Raw genomic sequence first — 18994 nt, 5'->3', positions numbered from 1 at the left:
AATAAAAATCACATGTGTAACAAGACAGAACTTTAATTCATTACAAACATTATGTAGGAATATTATTTCTAAATAACTGGACACGGATAATGACATGATATAATATACTACACTATTTCTAACCAGGAAGCTTAGTCTCATGTTTTAGGCTGAACGTGAAAGGTAGATATGAAACCTAAGAGGTCAGCTCATGTGTGACATATTTGAATGGCCCTACATCAGTCCCCGTGTCGTCAGGAAGAAACTCTGTAGCATTATCAACTTAACCTTTCGGGTTGATCAGAGCTTGCAGGAGGTGTCAAATTACACTTTATTTATAAAGTACTTCATGTTGATAACACTCGTTTTATTTTTAAACCACTGTAGTTGTCTAGTTATAAAGCATTTGTCAGTTTGACATCACCAAGTAGTCTTTGAAGACCTTGTTGGATGATAGCCCCATCTTCAAATTGTCAAAATGATTGTACAGACCAGAGGAAAAAAAAACCCAAAACACTCAGACAGGAAGTAGATTCATAGATGTTGATTCCTAAACGAGTTCTTCAGCCTTTTGGATCCATTTGTGTCAGATCTCATTAAACAGATGCTGATCAATCACCTAGCCAAGCCCAGAGATTGTCTGGTCCATGTTGGTCACTATGAGAACGCCTCACGGCTGGAATCAGCTTTGATAAAACCCATTACTGACTGCTGTGTTATCCAGGCTGCCTTTTTACTGATGCAGTTCAGATAATTGTTGGGTGGCTAAAAATGCTGATATACATTAACCAAATAGAAATGTTAATGGGAGGGAGAAAACTAAAGAACCCAGCCAACAAGGGGACATGAACCCAGAACCTTTGTCCAACCAAAAGTTTATTTTGTTTGTTGGTGTTTGGCTTGATAACTTCCATTTGATTTGTAGGAGTTACAGAAACACATTTGAAGCACACCTGAGGATTTTGAGGTGGAAAGCTGAAGGAAAACTTCAGAATATCAGTCTTTCCTATTAGGAAGCGATTAGTTGTTCACGTCAAGCAGAAGCTTGTTCTGAATGAGTTTTGTTCACCATTGCTGGTGAGGATCTGTACATGCATGATGCATTGAAGAGCTCAGCTCTTTAAGAAGTTTGAATGTAAAAAGACTATAAGCAGCCTAAATGAATTAAACTCGGAGATGTTTCCTTTTCACTCTTTAATGTTTGTCTTTTGTATAGAAAACATCATTAATGGAATTACATCTAGAGAGACAGTCAAGCCCACTATGACCTCTAACCCCTCACCCCCAGTGGAAAGGGGCAAGAGCCTTCTGGGGTCATCAGGTGTCAGTCAGTTGCCACAGCGACAGGAAGGCAGCATGGTGCTTTAGTTGATCTTTGGGTGGCGGAAGTCTTTGCCAGCGAACTTGGCCTTGCCTCCAAGCTCCTCCTCAATCCTGCAAGTCAGAGGTCATGATTAGCTGTGCTTTGTTTTTCTTAAACGTCTACTAGCCTGAGAATGACAAAAATCCTAAAGTTCTTACCTCATCAGCTGGTTGTATTTGGCCAGACGTTCTGACCTGCAGGGGGCACCGGTTTTAATCTGAAAGAAACAGTAGAATGAGATCAGCACTGGAGTTGTAGTGACCCAGTTTCCTACCCAGCACATTTAATCAGAAATAGGACCAGACAGTTCAATAGTGGTTTCCCTGCTTTTATGCAACCACTTATTTAAAAAAGGCACAAGTCACATTTATTCTTCTGCCTGCAACTGACCAGTGATTTTCCCACAAGACTCAAAACTTTGGGTCTTATAAGTACTGATGCACTTTAATTTTCATTTTGAGTCAGACCTCTGTAGATAATCAGTGTTCATATCAGTCCTTGATTATCAAGGCATTTTGCACACACCCAGCAGTTAAGATTCAAGTGATTTTCTTACAATTTTGCTTCAAAATGATCTTAAATCTTTCATTCAAGCTCAAATACATGAAGCAGTAGATTGACCAGCCATGTGTGAGCAGTCTGGCTTTTTCAAATGACTTTAAGGGGCATTTTTTGTTTTTAATGAACAAAAACTTCAATTATTCTTTGTGAACACAATCTCACTGAGACTGTCTGATGAAGTTTAAATACCTGTCCAGTGCAAAGTCCAACCACCAGGTCAGCGATGAAGGTGTCTTCAGTCTCTCCGGAGCGATGGCTAACCATCACACCCCAGCCGCTGCTCTGAGCCAGCTTACATCTGACAGGCAGATACATTTAATTAACTTTACGCAGAAAATGTTAATGTGGACTAAAACGACTGATTGGTGTCTTACGCCTGGATGGACTCGGTGACAGAGCCAATCTGGTTGACTTTCAGCAGCAGACAGTTGCAGGCCTTCTTGTCCACTGCCTGCTGGATCCTCTTTGGGTTGGTGACAGTCAAGTCGTCGCCTACGATCTGATTAGAGCAGAAAAACCGACGTGTTACTATAGTAACACTATATTCCCGTTACTGAAGGTTTTCCTTGAGTTCTTCCAGGAAGAACCAGCTTGTATACTTGAGATTCCACAAGGCTAACAAACGTCTAGGGATGCCAATGATTGTGGCAAAGAGGGAAAAAAAAGAAGAAATCGAATGACAGTGAGGTTGTGTCACATGTCTGCATGCCTGTGTGCACCTCACCTGGATGTCTACAGAAGAAGTGAATTTAGCCCACTGCTCCCAGTCATCCTGGTCAAATGGGTCCTCAATGGACTGGACTGGAGAAAGAGAGACACTGAGGAGAAAGTTTCCACAGTAGAAATGCCACAGACACCCAACAGGCTCAATGATGCTACGGTGCTTAACAGTTACATGAATTCAATTGGAAATGTGCACACTGCACAAATCTTTGTGGTTCTCCAAATTATCAGTTGAACATCACACATTTTTAAATGGAAAAAAGAAATTTAGAACCTCTCTAGAGAGATTTTAGAGCATTTTTCCTGCAATGAACAAGAAGGCAGCCTGACCACTTCCTGAACTCAAAAGGCTTATTTCACTCCCTCAAGAGCTCAAGTGAACTAAACCAAGTAAACATTTTGAATACTTCTGATCCAAGTATTCAAAAAGGAATTTGAGTTTCATACTTGGCAGCCTTGTTTGAAATTTAAATGCTTTAAGAGACCAATATATTCCCTTCCAAAGACATTCGGTTAAACCACAGACTCAAAGCTACAGAATTAGTTTTGTTTCCTAGGTTTGTGAAAGACATTTGAAGACCATAAATCAAAGTCAAATCTCAAGCTCAATTTGACACATCAGTGCAACATTGGTTTAGTTGTCCAAATTCACTGCAGTTTCTCAAAGGTCATGGCTAAACACATCTTGTCTACATTCAGGATGCGAACAGATCATCACTGTATGTTCTGAAGTCATTCAGTGGTCATAGCAGCAGCTCTAGTCAATCTTACCAGGGTAGTTCTTGATAAAGCTGCGGTAGAGGTCACCCAGCTTTTCACCAGAAATGTGTCTAGAGGGGTCATCGGGGGACTTGAAGTCCAGGTCGTACTTTCCATTGCGGAAGAACTCTGAGGCGGCCACGTCCATGCCAATGATGATTTTGTCAGGGTAACCGGCCTTCTCGATGGCACTCTTCAACAGCTCCAGAGCTGTGAACACAAACTCTCATTGTTAGAAGTCATAATAACTTCAACCTTGAGTTGTGCCAAATGTGTATTATTAGTTTTCTAGTAATCAGCTCAACCACTGGTTAATTTAACTGTCTGACTAACTGAAGCAGCAGCAATACACACAAGTCTGCTTTAAATTCTATTGCATTAGCAGTCACATCAGTCCCAAGATAAACTACATAACGTCACTGCGTGGTCACGTGCAGCTCTCACCCTCATTATTCTCCAGGATGTTTGGAGCGAAGCCTCCCTCATCTCCCACGTTGGTGGCATCTTTTCCATATTTAGCTTTGATGACATTCTTCAGGTTGTGGTAGACCTGAAAACAAAGTATTTAAACAGTTAGACATCGGTTTTACCGTTCATAGCAGAAACATTGCAAGAGGGCAGGGTTTAACCTCAGCTCCAATCCTCATGGCCTCATGGAAGTTGGAGGCTCCAACTGGCAGGATCATGAACTCCTGCATGGCCAGTTTGTTTCCAGCATGGCTACCACCATTAATCACATTAAAGGCCTGCAGAAAGAGAAAGATTCTAAAAATACCATCCATATGCAAACTACCCAAACATAATTTACAAAACACCTCTGGAGCTTAAATGAAACCACTGAATTGAAAATAAAAATCTGGTGCACAATAAAAATTGTCCAGAGGCTCACTACAAATTTCCCATAGGCTTGCACGTTAATAGCAAACTAAATAAAAAAATTAAATAAAAATATAAGTAAAGTTGAGTCAAGAAGTTTGGGTCTTTAAAGCCAGTTTTCCACTTCACTTAAGCACAAGCCCCTCCCACTCACAGGCACAGGTAGGATGACATCTTTGTGACCAGCAAGGTCAGCAATGTGGCGGTAGAGGGGAACTCCTTTCTCTGCTGCTCCAGCTTTACAGACAGCCAGCGACACACCCAGGATGGCATTGGCACCAAACTTGGCTGCAAACAAAGAATCAGACATCCTTGCTTCAAAACAATCTGCATACAGTTGCACAGTACGGCCAAACTACCAGGTAAAGAGGGTCAAGAAATCCTCCAAGTTGTTTGAACTCATCTGTGTTTCCCCAAAAGTTAAGTATAAATATAACATTTGAATACATTCAGTACATGAATGAAGCATGAAGAGTGTTAAACCACGACTCGAGGGATGTCAATTGACTTTCCTTTACACGATTTGAGGGTTTCTCAAATATAATTGTGGGTTGAAATATTCTTCTTTCTAGTGAAGAGCTGATTTTAACCTGCCACTAGAAAGGTTAAACAGATTGTTGAGTCCATGGACTCAGGTTGAAGTTATTACAGTCATTTATTAAAGTCCCATCCTTCAGTACACAAACTTGGCAGACACAACTTTAAGTGCAGTGGAATTTCTTAATTTCCTCATGCCCAGCAAGTTAACATGAATGGTGATCCTCAGAGTCCATACCAGGTGTTCACCTGAATCAGTTACAATGTCAGAGGACCACAAATCTTAATGAAATATTAAGAAATCTGTCAGATGGCACATTTATTTCAGGCTATATAGACGGGTGCACCAGTATACCTGTATAAATGCCAAAGAAAGCAGTGCTTCCAGCTTTGTTTTCACTCTTTTTCTACAATTCACTTCAGCAGTTCATTTCCTGTTAAATATTTTGTTTACCCAGTTCTTATAACCTAATATTGTTTGGACTGGTTTTAAAAGAATTTGCCATTTTACGTCGCCACCCTTTTATGTAAAAACATGGAAGAAACAAATCTTAAATTCAACTACTTTTATGAGGCGAGTTTCTAAGTCCTTACATTTGTTTTCAGTGCCATCCAACTCCAGCATGAACTTGTCGATCTTCTCCTGCTCGACGACGCTGAGTTTCTGTACAGATGGGATGAAGTACCATTAGCCTGCAGTGAATCCCTGCAGTAGTTAAAGTGTATTAGCATCAAGCTAACATCAGCAATCCAACTTAACGGATACCTTCTCAATCAGCTTGGGGGCAATCTCCTTGTTGACATGCTCCACAGCCTTGACGGTACCTGCAGGGAAACACAGGTGTTAGCAGCTACGCTAAAAGTAGCATTAATGCTATCCCCAGCCCCACACACTTGACTCATCCCACCTTTGCCCAGGTAGCGGCTCTTGTCTCCGTCACGAAGCTCCAGAGCCTCATGGACTCCGGTTGAAGCGCCGCTGGGAACAGCAGCCCTGAACAGACCTGAGGTGAAGTTTGACCGTCAGGTTACTGAACTCGCTGCAAACAGGAAGTGCGTCATGGTCAAAGTGACAGCTGCTCACCTTTGGCTGTCCACAGGTCCACCTCCACTGTGGGGTTTCCCCTGGAGTCCAGAATCTCACGAGCGTGGATCTTGGTGATAGACATCCTGACTGAAGGGGGAAGAGAACCAGGTGATTAGTTCAAATACAAAGAATCTTTTATAGAAGTGTCATCCGCACTGGGTCAAACATTTGTTTAATCTGAAATTTGACATGTTACTAAAAAAAAAAAAATCCCTGTGAAGAGGTCAGATTGAGTGAGAGACCTGCTGCAGAAATCCTGTTTAATGCCATGATGACCTTTCTTGTCAGACTCCACCCACACAACCAATCACAGCCCTGCACTCCTGACTGACAGCTACAGGGCTCAACAGAAGAATGGGAGAGACCATTCTGCAGGCACGAGGGGGGTATCATAGTCTGGCTGGGTTATTTATACCAACACCAGCCGTGTGGGAGCCTTTGACCTTTTCCCCTGACCTTTCTGCAGAGGTCATGACTTCCTCCCTGCTGTTCTTGAGTTACACAGACTCTTATTAATGCTTGTGACATTTAAAGAGGCATTTGTGACTGAGCTGATATTAGCCTCCACCGTGCATGACCCACTTCACCTCACAGCTGAAGGACTGGGCTTTATCTGGTTGCTAGGTCTCATACAGCAAGCTCTTCTGATTCTGTGCACACTGAGAAAAGCTGCTGTAGTAAAAGTGTTCTGGTCCAACTGTGTGAGCAGGTTCAGAGCGTCCGTCACATCTGCTGCGTGTTATGTAAGAGTGTGTCTGGGCAGATGCCATTTGAACAGCTGAGCTCTTACAGTACACTCCAAACCCCTGATGGCTTTTACAAACACTGTACACCTGCTTAGAGTTGAACTTGGCTGCAGATGAGTGTGGGTCAGCCAGCCTCTTTCAGATCTGCAGGTCTGCTTTCAGAATGAATAAACTGACTATAACAGCGGCAGTCTGACAAAGTCTGTTAAACACGAGGCACAGCAGCTCCAACCAAATTCTGAAGTCGCTGATCCTTCGAAGAATTAAAGTGTTTTTCCTGTACACAGGTTGGGTACATCTGAGCACCTAGATGTTGTTTTGATCCTATGTCAAGTCCAAACAGATGAGTCACTGAAGTCTTTAAACTTTTAGGGGAAATCTGTTAAAACCCCGTTTTGTTATCATGAGCTACCGTTAAACGTCTCAGGCAGATGGAACGAGGCCTGTTCATGCTGGGTGTGCTGAAAACTGAGCGAATTAAAGCTGACTGAGGACACTTAAATGCACACCAACTACTCATTTCACAGTCTTCTCACGTTTCTTTAAAAGGCATCACAATAACGCTGACCACTAAAAACAGTTTTTAGGTAGCTTTGTTCATCAGGACTTTCAGCCGTCAAACCCAAGACACTCACCTCTGCAGCTTCTGGCCTTAACAGCATACAAGAGGCTATAACTAACTCTCACAATGCAAAGCCAATCATATTATTAAGTTACTCAAGCATAAGTATGTTTATCGGTTTATGGTTAGAAATAAAATGATGAGAAAGGCACCTTCATTGGTTTTTACTACATGCAGGCCCAGCAAGTGGCCAACATGCTTTCTGGAGTCAGCTGTGAATACATTCAAGTCTAGTGAGTAACAGAACAGCTCACATGAGATCAAGCATGTGGCACCACGGGTCTGTGAGCTGCTCCTGCTCACTGTTGGTCAGCCGTGGAGAAGCATGAGTTTTAACATACAGACTGGGTCACCAGTATGTAATATCTCAAACATCAGACCACTGAAGGACGATGGGGAGGGGGCTTTACATCGATAATTAGCACAATAGCTTTAAGTCCATGAGCGCTCACATTAGTTATATTTACAATGATGCATTCAGGGGGACAGACTAGTCCACACATGGCTGCTTTGATACAGAAACATCATTTTGAAGGATTAGTGCCCCCCTTAAACCACACCCCTGTCTCCCAGACCCCTGAGGGGAGGCTACGCCTCATTTTAAGGTGCAGAGTGGCCATTTAGACACCCAGCAGGTCACATTTAAACCACCTGTGATCATTAGCTTTGAGTGAAGTCTGCTGCTAGACCATGTGGGACGAATGAAAACCTCTTTTATTGGCTGAATGAGCCTTAGCAGCCTAGCAGCGGGGCAGGTTTAGGGACACTTTGTTACAGCCTGCTAAACAAACAAGAAATGAACCAATAACACAATAAAATGTCTCCAAGTGTAAAACTTATCACACAGAAAGACGAGCGTTACACTACAGATGAATCAAAGTCACTCAGCAAGTAGAAAGTCAACAGAACAGAAGTCTTTTCAAAATGTAATAAAACCTTTTCCTTTAAGGTGAAAAGTCAGATTCAGGAAGTGTTGCTTGGAGTTTATATAACCTGCTTAAATGTGTGCAGATCTGAGCTCAGGAGGACTTTTAAATGCTAAAGAGTCACATTTAAAGCTCCCTGTGAGCACATGGAGGGTGTCCGTCCGTCCACGGACTTTGAGCCTCTCACGTCTGTCTGTCAGCTCTGTGACCTTCAGCCCACTCAAAGTCAAACCTTTCAAACTTTGTTCCCCTTCCTGCCATAAACAGGAACTTATTTAAGTTAGCACCTCAGGAGAACTTCTGCAAACTGAGCTTTCAGAGTAAAAGTCTAAAACGCATGCCACCAAACCAGAAGCAGTCTGAGCCGGACACAAACAGGAAGTTACTTAAAAGAGCTCCAAGCAGAGCCCTCAGCTGTCTGCCGTCCCAGCTTACCTGTTCAGAGGCAGTGAGCACGAAGAGGGGGTCGTCTGTCTGACTGTCCGACTGACGTGGAAAGTGTCTGTCTGTCCCCCAGCAGGGTTTTTATAGCCTCTCCCTGCAGCTGCAGCAGAAGGAGGAGGAGGAGGAAGGAGGGAGTGTGTGCATGTGACAGGACGGAGGCAAACAGAAAAACCTCCCGGCTGTAGTTAATCATCAGATCCTCACTGCTGTTTGCCGTCTCCAAACATAATTATAAGAGCCTTAATCTGAGGCTGTGTAAGTTTGGACTGCAGTCCTAGCGTAACATGCTCAGATATGTAAATACTTCCTGAACACACACATTTCTAGTGCTTCCCAAAGAGTCAAAAGGAAAATCACCAGCAGCGTAACACAATCCAGGAAGTCTTTAAACTCGGGTACAATGAATGTTTCTGTCCGTCAGTTGCTCTGAAATAAGAGCTTAAAGACTTCAGGGGACATGGATGCACTGGACCAACAGTGTGATATAATCTTTATTTAACCCAAAAGTCATTAAGTGCCCGTGTTACTGCAGCCAAAACATTAAACACAGCCTGCAACACACAAAGCAAAGGCAGGAGAGCTCAGGTAAATAACAAAATACATACATAATAATAATGAAAATGAAATGGAAAAGTCTGAAAATAATGTAAGAAATGTATAAAACCACCTCTTTAACAGTAATAATAAATAAGAATCAGGACCGGCTGTGCTGCTTTAAAAGGAACTGCTCTTTGATTTTATATCTGCAGAGACGATTTGAATCCAGGAAGTGCTGCGACTCGAACACTCGAGTGCTATCATCACTGTTTAATTTAATGCTTTCAAACACAAGAATCGTTAAACAAATGTGGCTCTGTGTGCATGATCTAATCTAAAACTTTAAAATCACTGTGGCGCTCACAGAACCCCAGAGCTCCGGCTCATCTGAGGGAAAACATCACATGTTAATTTGTCAAATAAGCAGTTTGTTAAGGTTTAATATTTATTCAGAGGAAAACCTAAAGAAACGAAATCCCTGATGACAGAGAGGACGGCCTTTACTCTGAGGAAGCCGTCAGTGTGCTGAGCATGTGGAGGCTAAATAAAAAGAGGCGTTTATTTCGTCTCAGAGGGCACTCCAACTGTTTAGACCGATTACTTTTAAGTAAAAGTTACCCAGTTTAACTCTGTTTTATGTCCCTCATCTTTAAAGGGCAACGAGGTTTTTCTTATTCTGACTTTCATTAAAAAATACACATAATAAAAAAAACCTGAAACCTCTTAAATTCCCATTTGATTTCTGCTTTTTTTATGTGTCTTTTTTGTGTGTACCTGATTTAATTGTGCTTAAATGCAAAGATGTTAAAGGTGTTTACACCTCAGTGGTTTCCTGGTTTAGTGTTTCAGTCCCATCTGTGATTAGAAAACGTGTCTCTTTGGTTGACAGCAGCGGAAACCTGCAGTCGTTTCAGGTACACAAGCTCAGACTGGTGAGGTTTAACGACTGTATCTGCATATTTAAATTGCATTAAAGCTTAAAGTTTGCATTTTTACAGGCGTGGCCTCTTTGACTCACAGGTGCATGGCGACACGGGCAGCTGCAGCAGCTGATCACTGAACACAGGTACGAGTTCAGAAAGGTTTCAAAATACAGCCCAACTGTTGAAATCCAGCAGACTGATTAAATGAAACGATTTCGTTCATCATTTGTGCGAACTGGTGTGACATGAACTTTCACAGAGGACTTTCCTCTTAAACAAAAGCCACAAAGGAAACAAAAGTTTACATTTCTACCATAATCCAGTGAAAAAAGGCACAAATTAGTTCAAAACATCACAAGAATGAAGGGGAAAAAGTCTTTTTGTGGGGCCCAGTTTTACTCTCAGTGTGCTGAATGACTGTTATGCTGTGGGGTGAACAAGAGTGATGGTCCCTAACGCTCACAGAGAAGGTTAAAGTTCATCTAAAGGGGAAATGTGAGACCAGCTCAGCAGTCACTGCAAAGGGCAGTAACCCCAGCACACACACACACACACCTTACCCTTTACGCTCACCTTTAACTGTACTTCACACACACCGAGTGGCTACACGGCGGCCTGTCCAGCGTCCCCGGTGCCTTTACTAAATATAACTGCACTTTACTGGAGTGGTGGGGGAGGGGCACACTCTGTATATGACACATAGTGTAAGTTCTCCTGCAGCATTTGATCGTACTGTCTGTGTCAGTAAAGTGGAAGTTTGTCGCTTAACTTCACCGTGACGTGTAACTGTAGTTCTGCAGCAGTACGAGGGGGCTGCAGTACTATAGCAACAAAATCACATGTTGCACTAGAAGTTCACAATTTTATATTTCAATAACACCACTTTTAGTTGTACTACTCTTAGCAGTAATAATTTATGTTGCCTTTTAACCACATACACAGATGTTTGTTTTTATACACCTGTGGGGACTCGTGTTTACAAAGGTCTCCAACTAAAAGGTGAACAGCAGAGTGTTTGTAAGGGTTTTTGGCTGGTGCCATGTTGATCTTTTTAGAGTCAGGCGTGGCCATGTTTGGATGAGAGTTTGGAGTGCTAAGTTATGACCTTATGCCATCTTGCAGGGTTATAAAGTCGCGTCCATGGACTGAATGAGTGCACCACACGGGCACAGAGATCAGCCTTTTTGGGCATCTTGTACAAACATGTTTACTTCAGTTCTACGTTTGGACATTTTAACTTGGGAGATCATGGGGACTGAATTACTGTTGGAGGCCCGAGTGGACATTACAGGAACTGCAGTTTTTAGCATTTCAGCTCTTGTCTACAGGTCAGAGGTCAGCCGATCGGTCCCTATAAAGCACATTCAGTACTAGTGTGTTTGGTCTGTGTTTTCAAACATTTTATAAGCTAAGGTATGTTTTCCCGTTTCTTCAATTAGATGATATTCTCAGCTGCCTTAAAATAAAAATTTATTTGAAAGAGTGCATCATACAAAGCTCTAAAGTTAGCCACACCTCTTCACTGAGGTAAGACTTTTATTCCTCTTCTGCTTAGTTTTCCTCTACATTACTTTTAAGCTGTCTGTGCTGATATGCTAACAAGGTTTCTGGGAGAACTATAAGGATCTTTATGCATATGGGTTCATATTTAAAGGGTGAGTTCAAGAAGAAAAAGTCATTTGTGGGCGGCTATGCTTGGTATATTTTTACTATGTTACTTTTAAATCAAAATAAGAGCACATTTTTACATTATAGGGATATTTCAGAGAGTCCTCATGCCTTTGAAAGACTAAAGAGCCATGATAACCCTCTAGGTTAACATGTGCCCACACATGTGTAGGATGACACATGTCTGGGCTTGTACAGTTTTCATTGTGAGAGCCATTTTTAGCTTGACTCCAAAATAATGCGAATGTTTCTACATTATGAGAATCTTTTTCAGTCATTGTCATGTTCACACCCACAGTTAACCCAACACACGTGTTTTTGGACTGTGGGTGAAGCTGTAGTTCCCCTAGAGAACCCAAACAAGCACAGGGAAAACAAACAAATTCAGTCTGGCCTGGTTTTGAGGTGGAGGGCATTTTTTCATCCTTTTTTATAAAGCCACAAAAGCCTTTTCTGCTTCATAGTACAGTGTGAAGGGAAGGGAGGCGGGAGGTGTGAGGGCTCATATCTGGTTTTGGAGTCAATTAGTTTTGGACTTGACAAGCCAGTATGTTAATGTGTACAAAAAGCAATTTGGATGTGTGCACACATACCTGTGCAGGTTTTAAACCAGAATAATGAAGACATTCAGCATGTGATGATATTTATGTATGAAGAGGAAGTTTTGTATTTTATGGAAAAGTTGGCCTTTTCTCCTTCAGAGCACTCTTTGAACACACAAACATGGCTTTGAGGTTCAGGTTTAGATCAGGAGACTTGATAAGGCAGTGAGTCAATATGGGCCCAACTTATACAGAAAGACAAAAGTGCGTGTATTGTTTAAACACTATATAAGCTCTAACAAGGAGTTGTACGTAATACTAATACTACAACTTGTTGTGGCATATTTAATCAAATATTAGGTGTGATGCGCGTATATGAGTGCACTAGACTGTCTTATTTTTTAGCTGTGTGTCGCACAGTAAATCAGCCCCTGAAGAAGAGGTGTTTGTAGAAAACATTTGAAGCACACACACACACACACACACACACACACACACACACACACACACACACACACACACACACACACACACACACACACACACACACACATATAAAGACACCCTCACAATGTAAGTATAACCATGTTTGTTTTTATTTCATTCAAGTGTGCAATCAGTTTTCACAGAGCTCTGATTGGACGCTGGTCAATCGCCACTGTAGAAAAATAATGGTAACACTATGTTCCTGCGTTAAACATGAGGTGTACTCTCAGGTTAAAAGCTACCACACGGTAACTTAGACCAGAGAAAACACTGATTCATCTCTACAGCAGGAAACACACCTGAAGATTGAAAATGACTTAAAAAAAAAAAAAAAACTAAAGAAGCTCAGATGTAGAAACACAGGGAGGAGGGTAGGGGAAGGGAGGCGGGAGGTGGCATCCATCTCATGTGGTGAAGGTGACTGTCTTGTCCTAATAACCAGCCTTCCTCAGGTACTCAACGATTTTGAACACCTTGCTGGATAGCTGACCACCAGAGGCGTCTTTCGTGCCCTTGGCTATGACTATCGCTGTAGAGACAGACAGAAAGCAGGAGCGTGTCAGCCTCAGAGATTTGGAGTGAATTCAAAGGATAAAAATGTGCTGAGTCAACGGGAACATCTTACCTGTTTTTGCCTTTCCGACACATACGCTGAATGTGTTTCCTTCGGCGTCTGCTGAGGTCTTCAGGTCCAGCGCAAAGACTGGGTCAACGTCCATCTGGTCTCGGATCAGCCGGCACCTTACTCCACCGATGTGAACGCCATTCTGAGCGAAGCTCGACCGGTCGTTAGCACCCAGCTTCTTGATCTCATCGACCTAAAAAAGGGAAACAGAGCGAGAGATAGAGATTACCATACCATCTTCATCCGCTTTATCTGAGGCTGGGTCGCGGGGGCAGCAGCCTAAGCAAAGAGGCCCAGACCTCCCTCTCCCCAGCCACCTCCTCCAGCTTATCCGGGGGAACACCAAGGCGTTCCCAGGCCAGCCGAGAGATATAATCTCTCCAGCGTGTCCTGGGTCTGCCCCGGGGCCTCCTCCCGGTGGGACATGCCTGGAACACCTCACCCAGGAGGCGCCCAGGGGGCATCCTTGTCAGATGCCCGAACCACCTCAGCTGGCTCCTTTCGATGTGGAGCAGCAGCTGCTCTACTCTGAGCCCCTCCCGGATGGCCGAACTTCTCACCCTATCTCTAAGGGAGAGGCCAGATAGAGATTAGTGGATCTATTTAACTGAGTCCTCCAAATTCCCAGCCACCTTGAAGTACCCACCATGACCAGCATGGGCTCTTCTCCTTTTACAGCCTGAGTTTATTTAAATCTCACAATAAAAAAGCAGCCGCTGTGTGCGGAGGATCATAAACAAGCGTCGGAATAGGAAGCTAAAGTCATTGAAACATGATTTAATGTGGTGTGACCATTGTGAGCATGCAGAGTAGGAAGTGAGAGAGAGAAAAACGACATTCTTGCTCATTGGTTTGTGTGTTTCCAGCTGGAATCGGAACAAATAATAACTTTGTTGCGCCGCCTGTTGATACTGGTTTTACTGGTTTGTCTGAGCTTTGTTAGTGTGTCACACTGACACAGCTGACTCACTGGCCTAGTTCAGACACCATCCACTAATCAGAGTGTTTTTACCAGCTCTGAGGTCACAGAAATGTTTTAATTTAATGCATTTATCACAATTAAAGTCATTTTTTCATGATTATGCATCTGTGAGATATATATATATATATATATATATATATATATATATATATATATATATATATATATATATATATATATATACTTTTAACTTGAAAATTAAAAATGATCTAATGTGGTTTTAGGACTGCATCACATTTATAGCTTCAGGTATTGATTTATCTATTAAATAATCCTGTGTTTCAGTTACCTATTAACTGCATCATTAATACTGCTAATTAGATTATTTTAAATCAGAAAAATAAAAAAATACAGTATAATCAATAATTCTAATAAAAAGAAAAGCTTTACTTTACGTTTTTATATTAAAAATAAAAGATTATTATCATAGTATATAATAATATACACTGTTATGGGACTGCATTGGATTTCTGGGGATTTCAGTCTGGTTTTATTATTGAAATTAAATTATTAATCAAATGTATTTGTTGAAAGTTGAGATGCGGTTGAAGAAGTTGAAGTGTTGACTTGCAGAAATAAAACGTGATTGCTGCTGTCAAAGAAACTGTCGCTGCACTTTGCTCTGAAGCAGCAGAGCTGAATCACATGAACTGTGATGACAGCTAGTTTCACATCTGTCATGTACGTGGACAGATTTGACCTTTTGAAGTGTTTCTTCTCAGAAGGAAAAGTTTTCACTGCACTTCATTTCTCAGAAAACGTGTTTTGTGAGTGAGGCTCAGAGAGGAAGGAGGCCTCGAGTGCCTTCAAACTCACCAGGAAGTACATGCATTGTAGCTTTAAACGCAGTCTGCGTTAGATCTCCATTTACACATATGAACCTGACATGCTTAGATTTAGCATGACTTCCTCTTTCTGAGGCCTTCTTTAATTAACAAACCTGCACAGCGTCTGATTCAAAGCTGATCACCGCCAACTGTTTTTGATTTAAACTCAGATGTGCTCGGGCTTCAGCCTCACGTGTAACTGAATTCACACTTCCTGCTTTCTGTCAGCTTTGCTCCGCAGGTTTCTGAGCTCATACGTGAGATTTAACCATCGCTCTGTTTTTGTGGAGACTTTTCTGAGAAGTGAAGGGAGCTGCAGGAAGATCGAGGAGGAAAGAATGTGAGGACGACAAGTCAAGACATGAACACACACACACCAAAATGCACACGCTGCTGCCTGCACAGGCAAAACCACTTCCCAAAAAACATCAGCCAATCAGAGAGGAGCCCACTAGTGAGTGTAACAAACCCACGCAAATGCACACAGAGTGTTTTTAAAAGCAGGAACGAACTTCTTTAATTTTACAATTTAAAGTTTACAAACTGTAAAAAAGACAAATCCTGCAGACGTGTGTGTCCATGTGTGTGTGTTTGAGACATTGTGCAACACTCCACTCCGTACCTCAGTGTGTGTGTGTGTGTGTGTGTCTCAGAAACAAGAAGTGATCGTCTCGTCTTCCTGTATTCGCTGTTTTTCGGCATTGTCTCCTTATAAGGTAGTTAAAGCAAACGCACAGCACAAACACCCGGAAACTACCGGAAGCTCACAACCGTTACGCAGCCTGCTCTGAGACATTAGCATTCATCTTTTTCCATTTCCATTTTCCAAAATGTGTAGAAAAACGAGCACCTCAGGTGAAACGTTTTTTGTCACACTGAAAGATTATTTTATGGAAATTAAATAAAACCTAAAAACCTTTAATAGCACGTGTTTTATTTCCAGTTATAATTACCACCATTTCCAGAAAACTACATGTACTGTAGCATGTTTGTGCTTTCTGGCAAAAGTTAAAACGAGGGAGTTTAAACACATCTCCTGAACTCCTGGAAAGTTGTTTCTACACCTGAACTAAGATCAAAACTAAAAAAAAAAAACATAAAAAAACATTTCTCTTTGTACTTTTAAAAATTAAAAGCTAAGGGAAGAAGCCAATGAGCTGAGAATTGTCATCTTGTTGCTCAGTGACTTTCCCCTTTGAAGCCAAGCTTTAAATTTCTGACTTTTTTAAAAAAAAAAACCTGTATGGCACACGTGTTTTCCTGCAGCACCTGAACACAGCACTGAGAGCGGGAAGTGAGCTAGACAGGCAACAAACTGAACACACCCAAAGCTCAAGAAGAAGACACGGACATGCAAAATAAGAAGCTGTTTCCAAGAAATTTTCTCATAGCAACAGAAAATGAGCCAAAGGAGTGGCAGTTTGTGCAGGTTGATGTCACCAGTCTGAGCAAGTTTTTAAGTGTGAGGTTGTTTGAAAACTCTTGGCAGAAGCTTTAAAGGAGGAAGTGGACATTTTTTTTTTACATATATTTAGCAGTTTGTAGAGGCAGGAAGAGGAACAGTGTGTGTTTGTGTGTACCGTGACTTGGATGCCGGGTGAGCTGGCCCAAACGCTCTCCTGCCCAGCTGTGATTCCACAGATGGCTGCCTCTGACACCGGGCACGTCCCGCTCTGGTCGGGCGTCTTCAAGTTATCAATATAACCTTGCCACGACATCCTGATCAATAACACACACACTGATCAATAACCTCGATTCACAAGCACCAAATCAATATTACCTTTAGCTATGTGTGAAAGAGAGAGAGAGAGAGGTGGGACAGCTCGCTAGCTTACCTGTGCAGGTAGAGTCTTGGGTGTGAGGAAGAGGGGAGAGAGCAGTCGAATGCAGAAAGAAGGAAGAAGAGTTGTCTTTTATACACCCAACCACTCCCAGCCTGCTGGCAGCTTCCTCTCTCACTGTCACTGTTGAGTGAGAGAGTCGCCCGACCCCTCCCCCTCTCTGTCACTCTCTCTCACTCACCTGGGAAGTAAAAAAAAAAACAAGGAAGTGATTTGATCAGCACACAAACATCCACTCATTTAAACCTCTAAAACATCAGTCCTGTAACCCGCTGAGCTGTAATCGGTCAGTCGGCGTCTCTGTGGAGAGACCTGCATTATTAAATTGAACTGTTAACCAAGCATTAACCTCCAGTGCTGAAAAAGGCACGTGCAGTTCCTCTAACATCCACTTGAAGCAGTGAGTCAGTCAGCATAGACTCACGTTATACTGTCCAACTTTACTGCAGATATAAACCCATTTACAGCCTGATTTGATGTAGTTTTCTGACAGGTTGTGGAGTTCCACACGGCTCTATTATCGGTCCTCTGCTTTTTATTCAACTTTGTATTATAGTCTTGTTTTTAAAAGCACATATTAGGGAGGTTAATATTTAACATATTGAAATTGTATTAATACTTAAAGTTACATTAGGGTGTTGCCTCTTTGATGGACAGGTGGGCATAGATGCTAGATTGTAACTCCATCTCAGCTAACTGGACTCCCTGAACTGGACCTCTGGACTGTGTATATGCTGTTGGAGCTGTTTTAACATTTTTTATGCAATTATCAAAAACAATAATATGGCTGCTGTGTCAATAATTGTACTGAGAGTCCATGAAGCTCCAGTTTTGGTAACATAAACGCTACTGAGCACTAATTAACAGCTGTCATCGTGTGACATGATTGTGTGTGTGCTCCCATACAGTCTGTGGATGTAGCTTTTTAACCAAGCTTGTTAGCATTAGCTAATAGCTGAGTGCACCACTCACCTCTTTTCTAAATTTGGTCACTTCTGGCTCAAAAAATCCCCAACTACCTACAATATAGCAGCAGTTTTGATCAGTAAGATTGAACACAGTGAATTGCGCTTTAACTTGAAATGAGAATTACAATATTTGACAGTGACTGTTGTGTTTTACTCGCTGTAATTTGTGAACTTTTAGTTCTTGTTCTCTGATCAGACATAATATTAAATACTTATAAGAGTGAACAAATCTCAAAATACACGCCATAAACATGCTTGTTTCAGCTGTAAAATTGGACATCTTAACATGGGAGTCTGTGTGGTCGATATCTTCGAGTGGACATCTGAGGCACTGCAGGATTTTCTGCTAACCTCAGGTCTGGGACTGGGGTTAATGGTCAGATTGCACTGTTAGTAACTAACCTAGTTATCCTTAATCTCTTAGTGAGTGAGTGCAGCGGAAGGTTTGTGAGGTGTGAGCAGCTCAGTTAAAACCGTCAGCGAGCAAGAAGCTGCTGAGAAACTTGTCGTCCCACACAAACCACTTCCTCCTGACGCGTTTCACTTCACATCCACTCCCATGGCTGAGATGTAGCTCACATTCAGAGACATTAAAACACGCGACCGTTGTATTAAAGTAAACCTATATTGATCCCCAACTGTTAACCTTAGACATCAGCAGCCTCACCCACAGTTGCAGTGCATTGTGGGAGCTGCAGTTCAGCAGAGGTGACCTAGAAGGCAGATTCAGTGAAAGCCATGGCGTCTCTATCTGCTCCCACATGCTGCATACCTCAGGTTAACACACACACAGACCACACACACATACCTGAGCTAGTTCAGGCCTGTGTGTGTCAGCGGCGTGTTTAAACACGACGGTCATGCTATCACTATCTAGTACTCCCACCCAGTCACAGTGTGTACTTTTACGACAAACCAACATGAATGAAGTGGTTTTCATGAAATCAGTAACACGAACTGGAGGAGTAACTT

At 42.2% G+C, this 18994-nt stretch overlaps 2 protein-coding genes across 2 annotated transcripts; both read right to left on the bottom strand.

Annotated features, from left to right (window-relative positions):
- Positions 1-1158: 1158 nt before the first annotated feature.
- Positions 1159-8760, bottom strand: eno3 (enolase 3, (beta, muscle)). Its single transcript, XM_086269915.1, has 14 exons — positions 8615-8760; positions 5883-5972; positions 5707-5802; positions 5565-5623; positions 5393-5462; positions 4416-4549; positions 4015-4131; positions 3830-3935; positions 3398-3595; positions 2628-2704; positions 2278-2402; positions 2093-2201; positions 1501-1559; positions 1159-1413 (listed from the first exon to the last, which is right to left on the bottom strand). The coding sequence occupies exons 2-14, from the start codon at positions 5965-5967 to the stop codon at positions 1344-1346; spliced, it is 1305 nt and encodes a 434-aa protein (XP_086126041.1). The 5' UTR covers positions 5968-5972; positions 8615-8760; the 3' UTR covers positions 1159-1343.
- Positions 8761-12867: 4107 nt separating this feature from the next.
- On the bottom strand, positions 12868-17196 carry pfn1 (profilin 1). Its single transcript, XM_086269910.1, has 4 exons — positions 17049-17196; positions 16794-16932; positions 13405-13597; positions 12868-13308 (listed from the first exon to the last, which is right to left on the bottom strand). Exons 2-4 carry the CDS (start codon positions 16929-16931, stop codon positions 13211-13213), a joined length of 429 nt encoding a protein of 142 aa, XP_086126036.1. The 5' UTR covers position 16932; positions 17049-17196; the 3' UTR covers positions 12868-13210.
- Between the last annotated feature and the right edge of the window lie 1798 nt (positions 17197-18994).

Source organism: Aulonocara sp. 'chitande type north' Nkhata Bay, linkage group LG3 (genome assembly GCF_057382095.1).
Source record: "Aulonocara sp. 'chitande type north' Nkhata Bay isolate Kocher_YH1m ecotype deep benthic linkage group LG3, A_spYH_male_GT1.1, whole genome shotgun sequence".
Lineage (NCBI taxonomy): Eukaryota > Metazoa > Chordata > Actinopteri > Cichliformes > Cichlidae > Aulonocara > Aulonocara sp. 'chitande type north' Nkhata Bay.
Note: the sequence above shows the minus strand (reverse complement) of the source record. Positions and strands in the feature narration are given on the sequence as shown.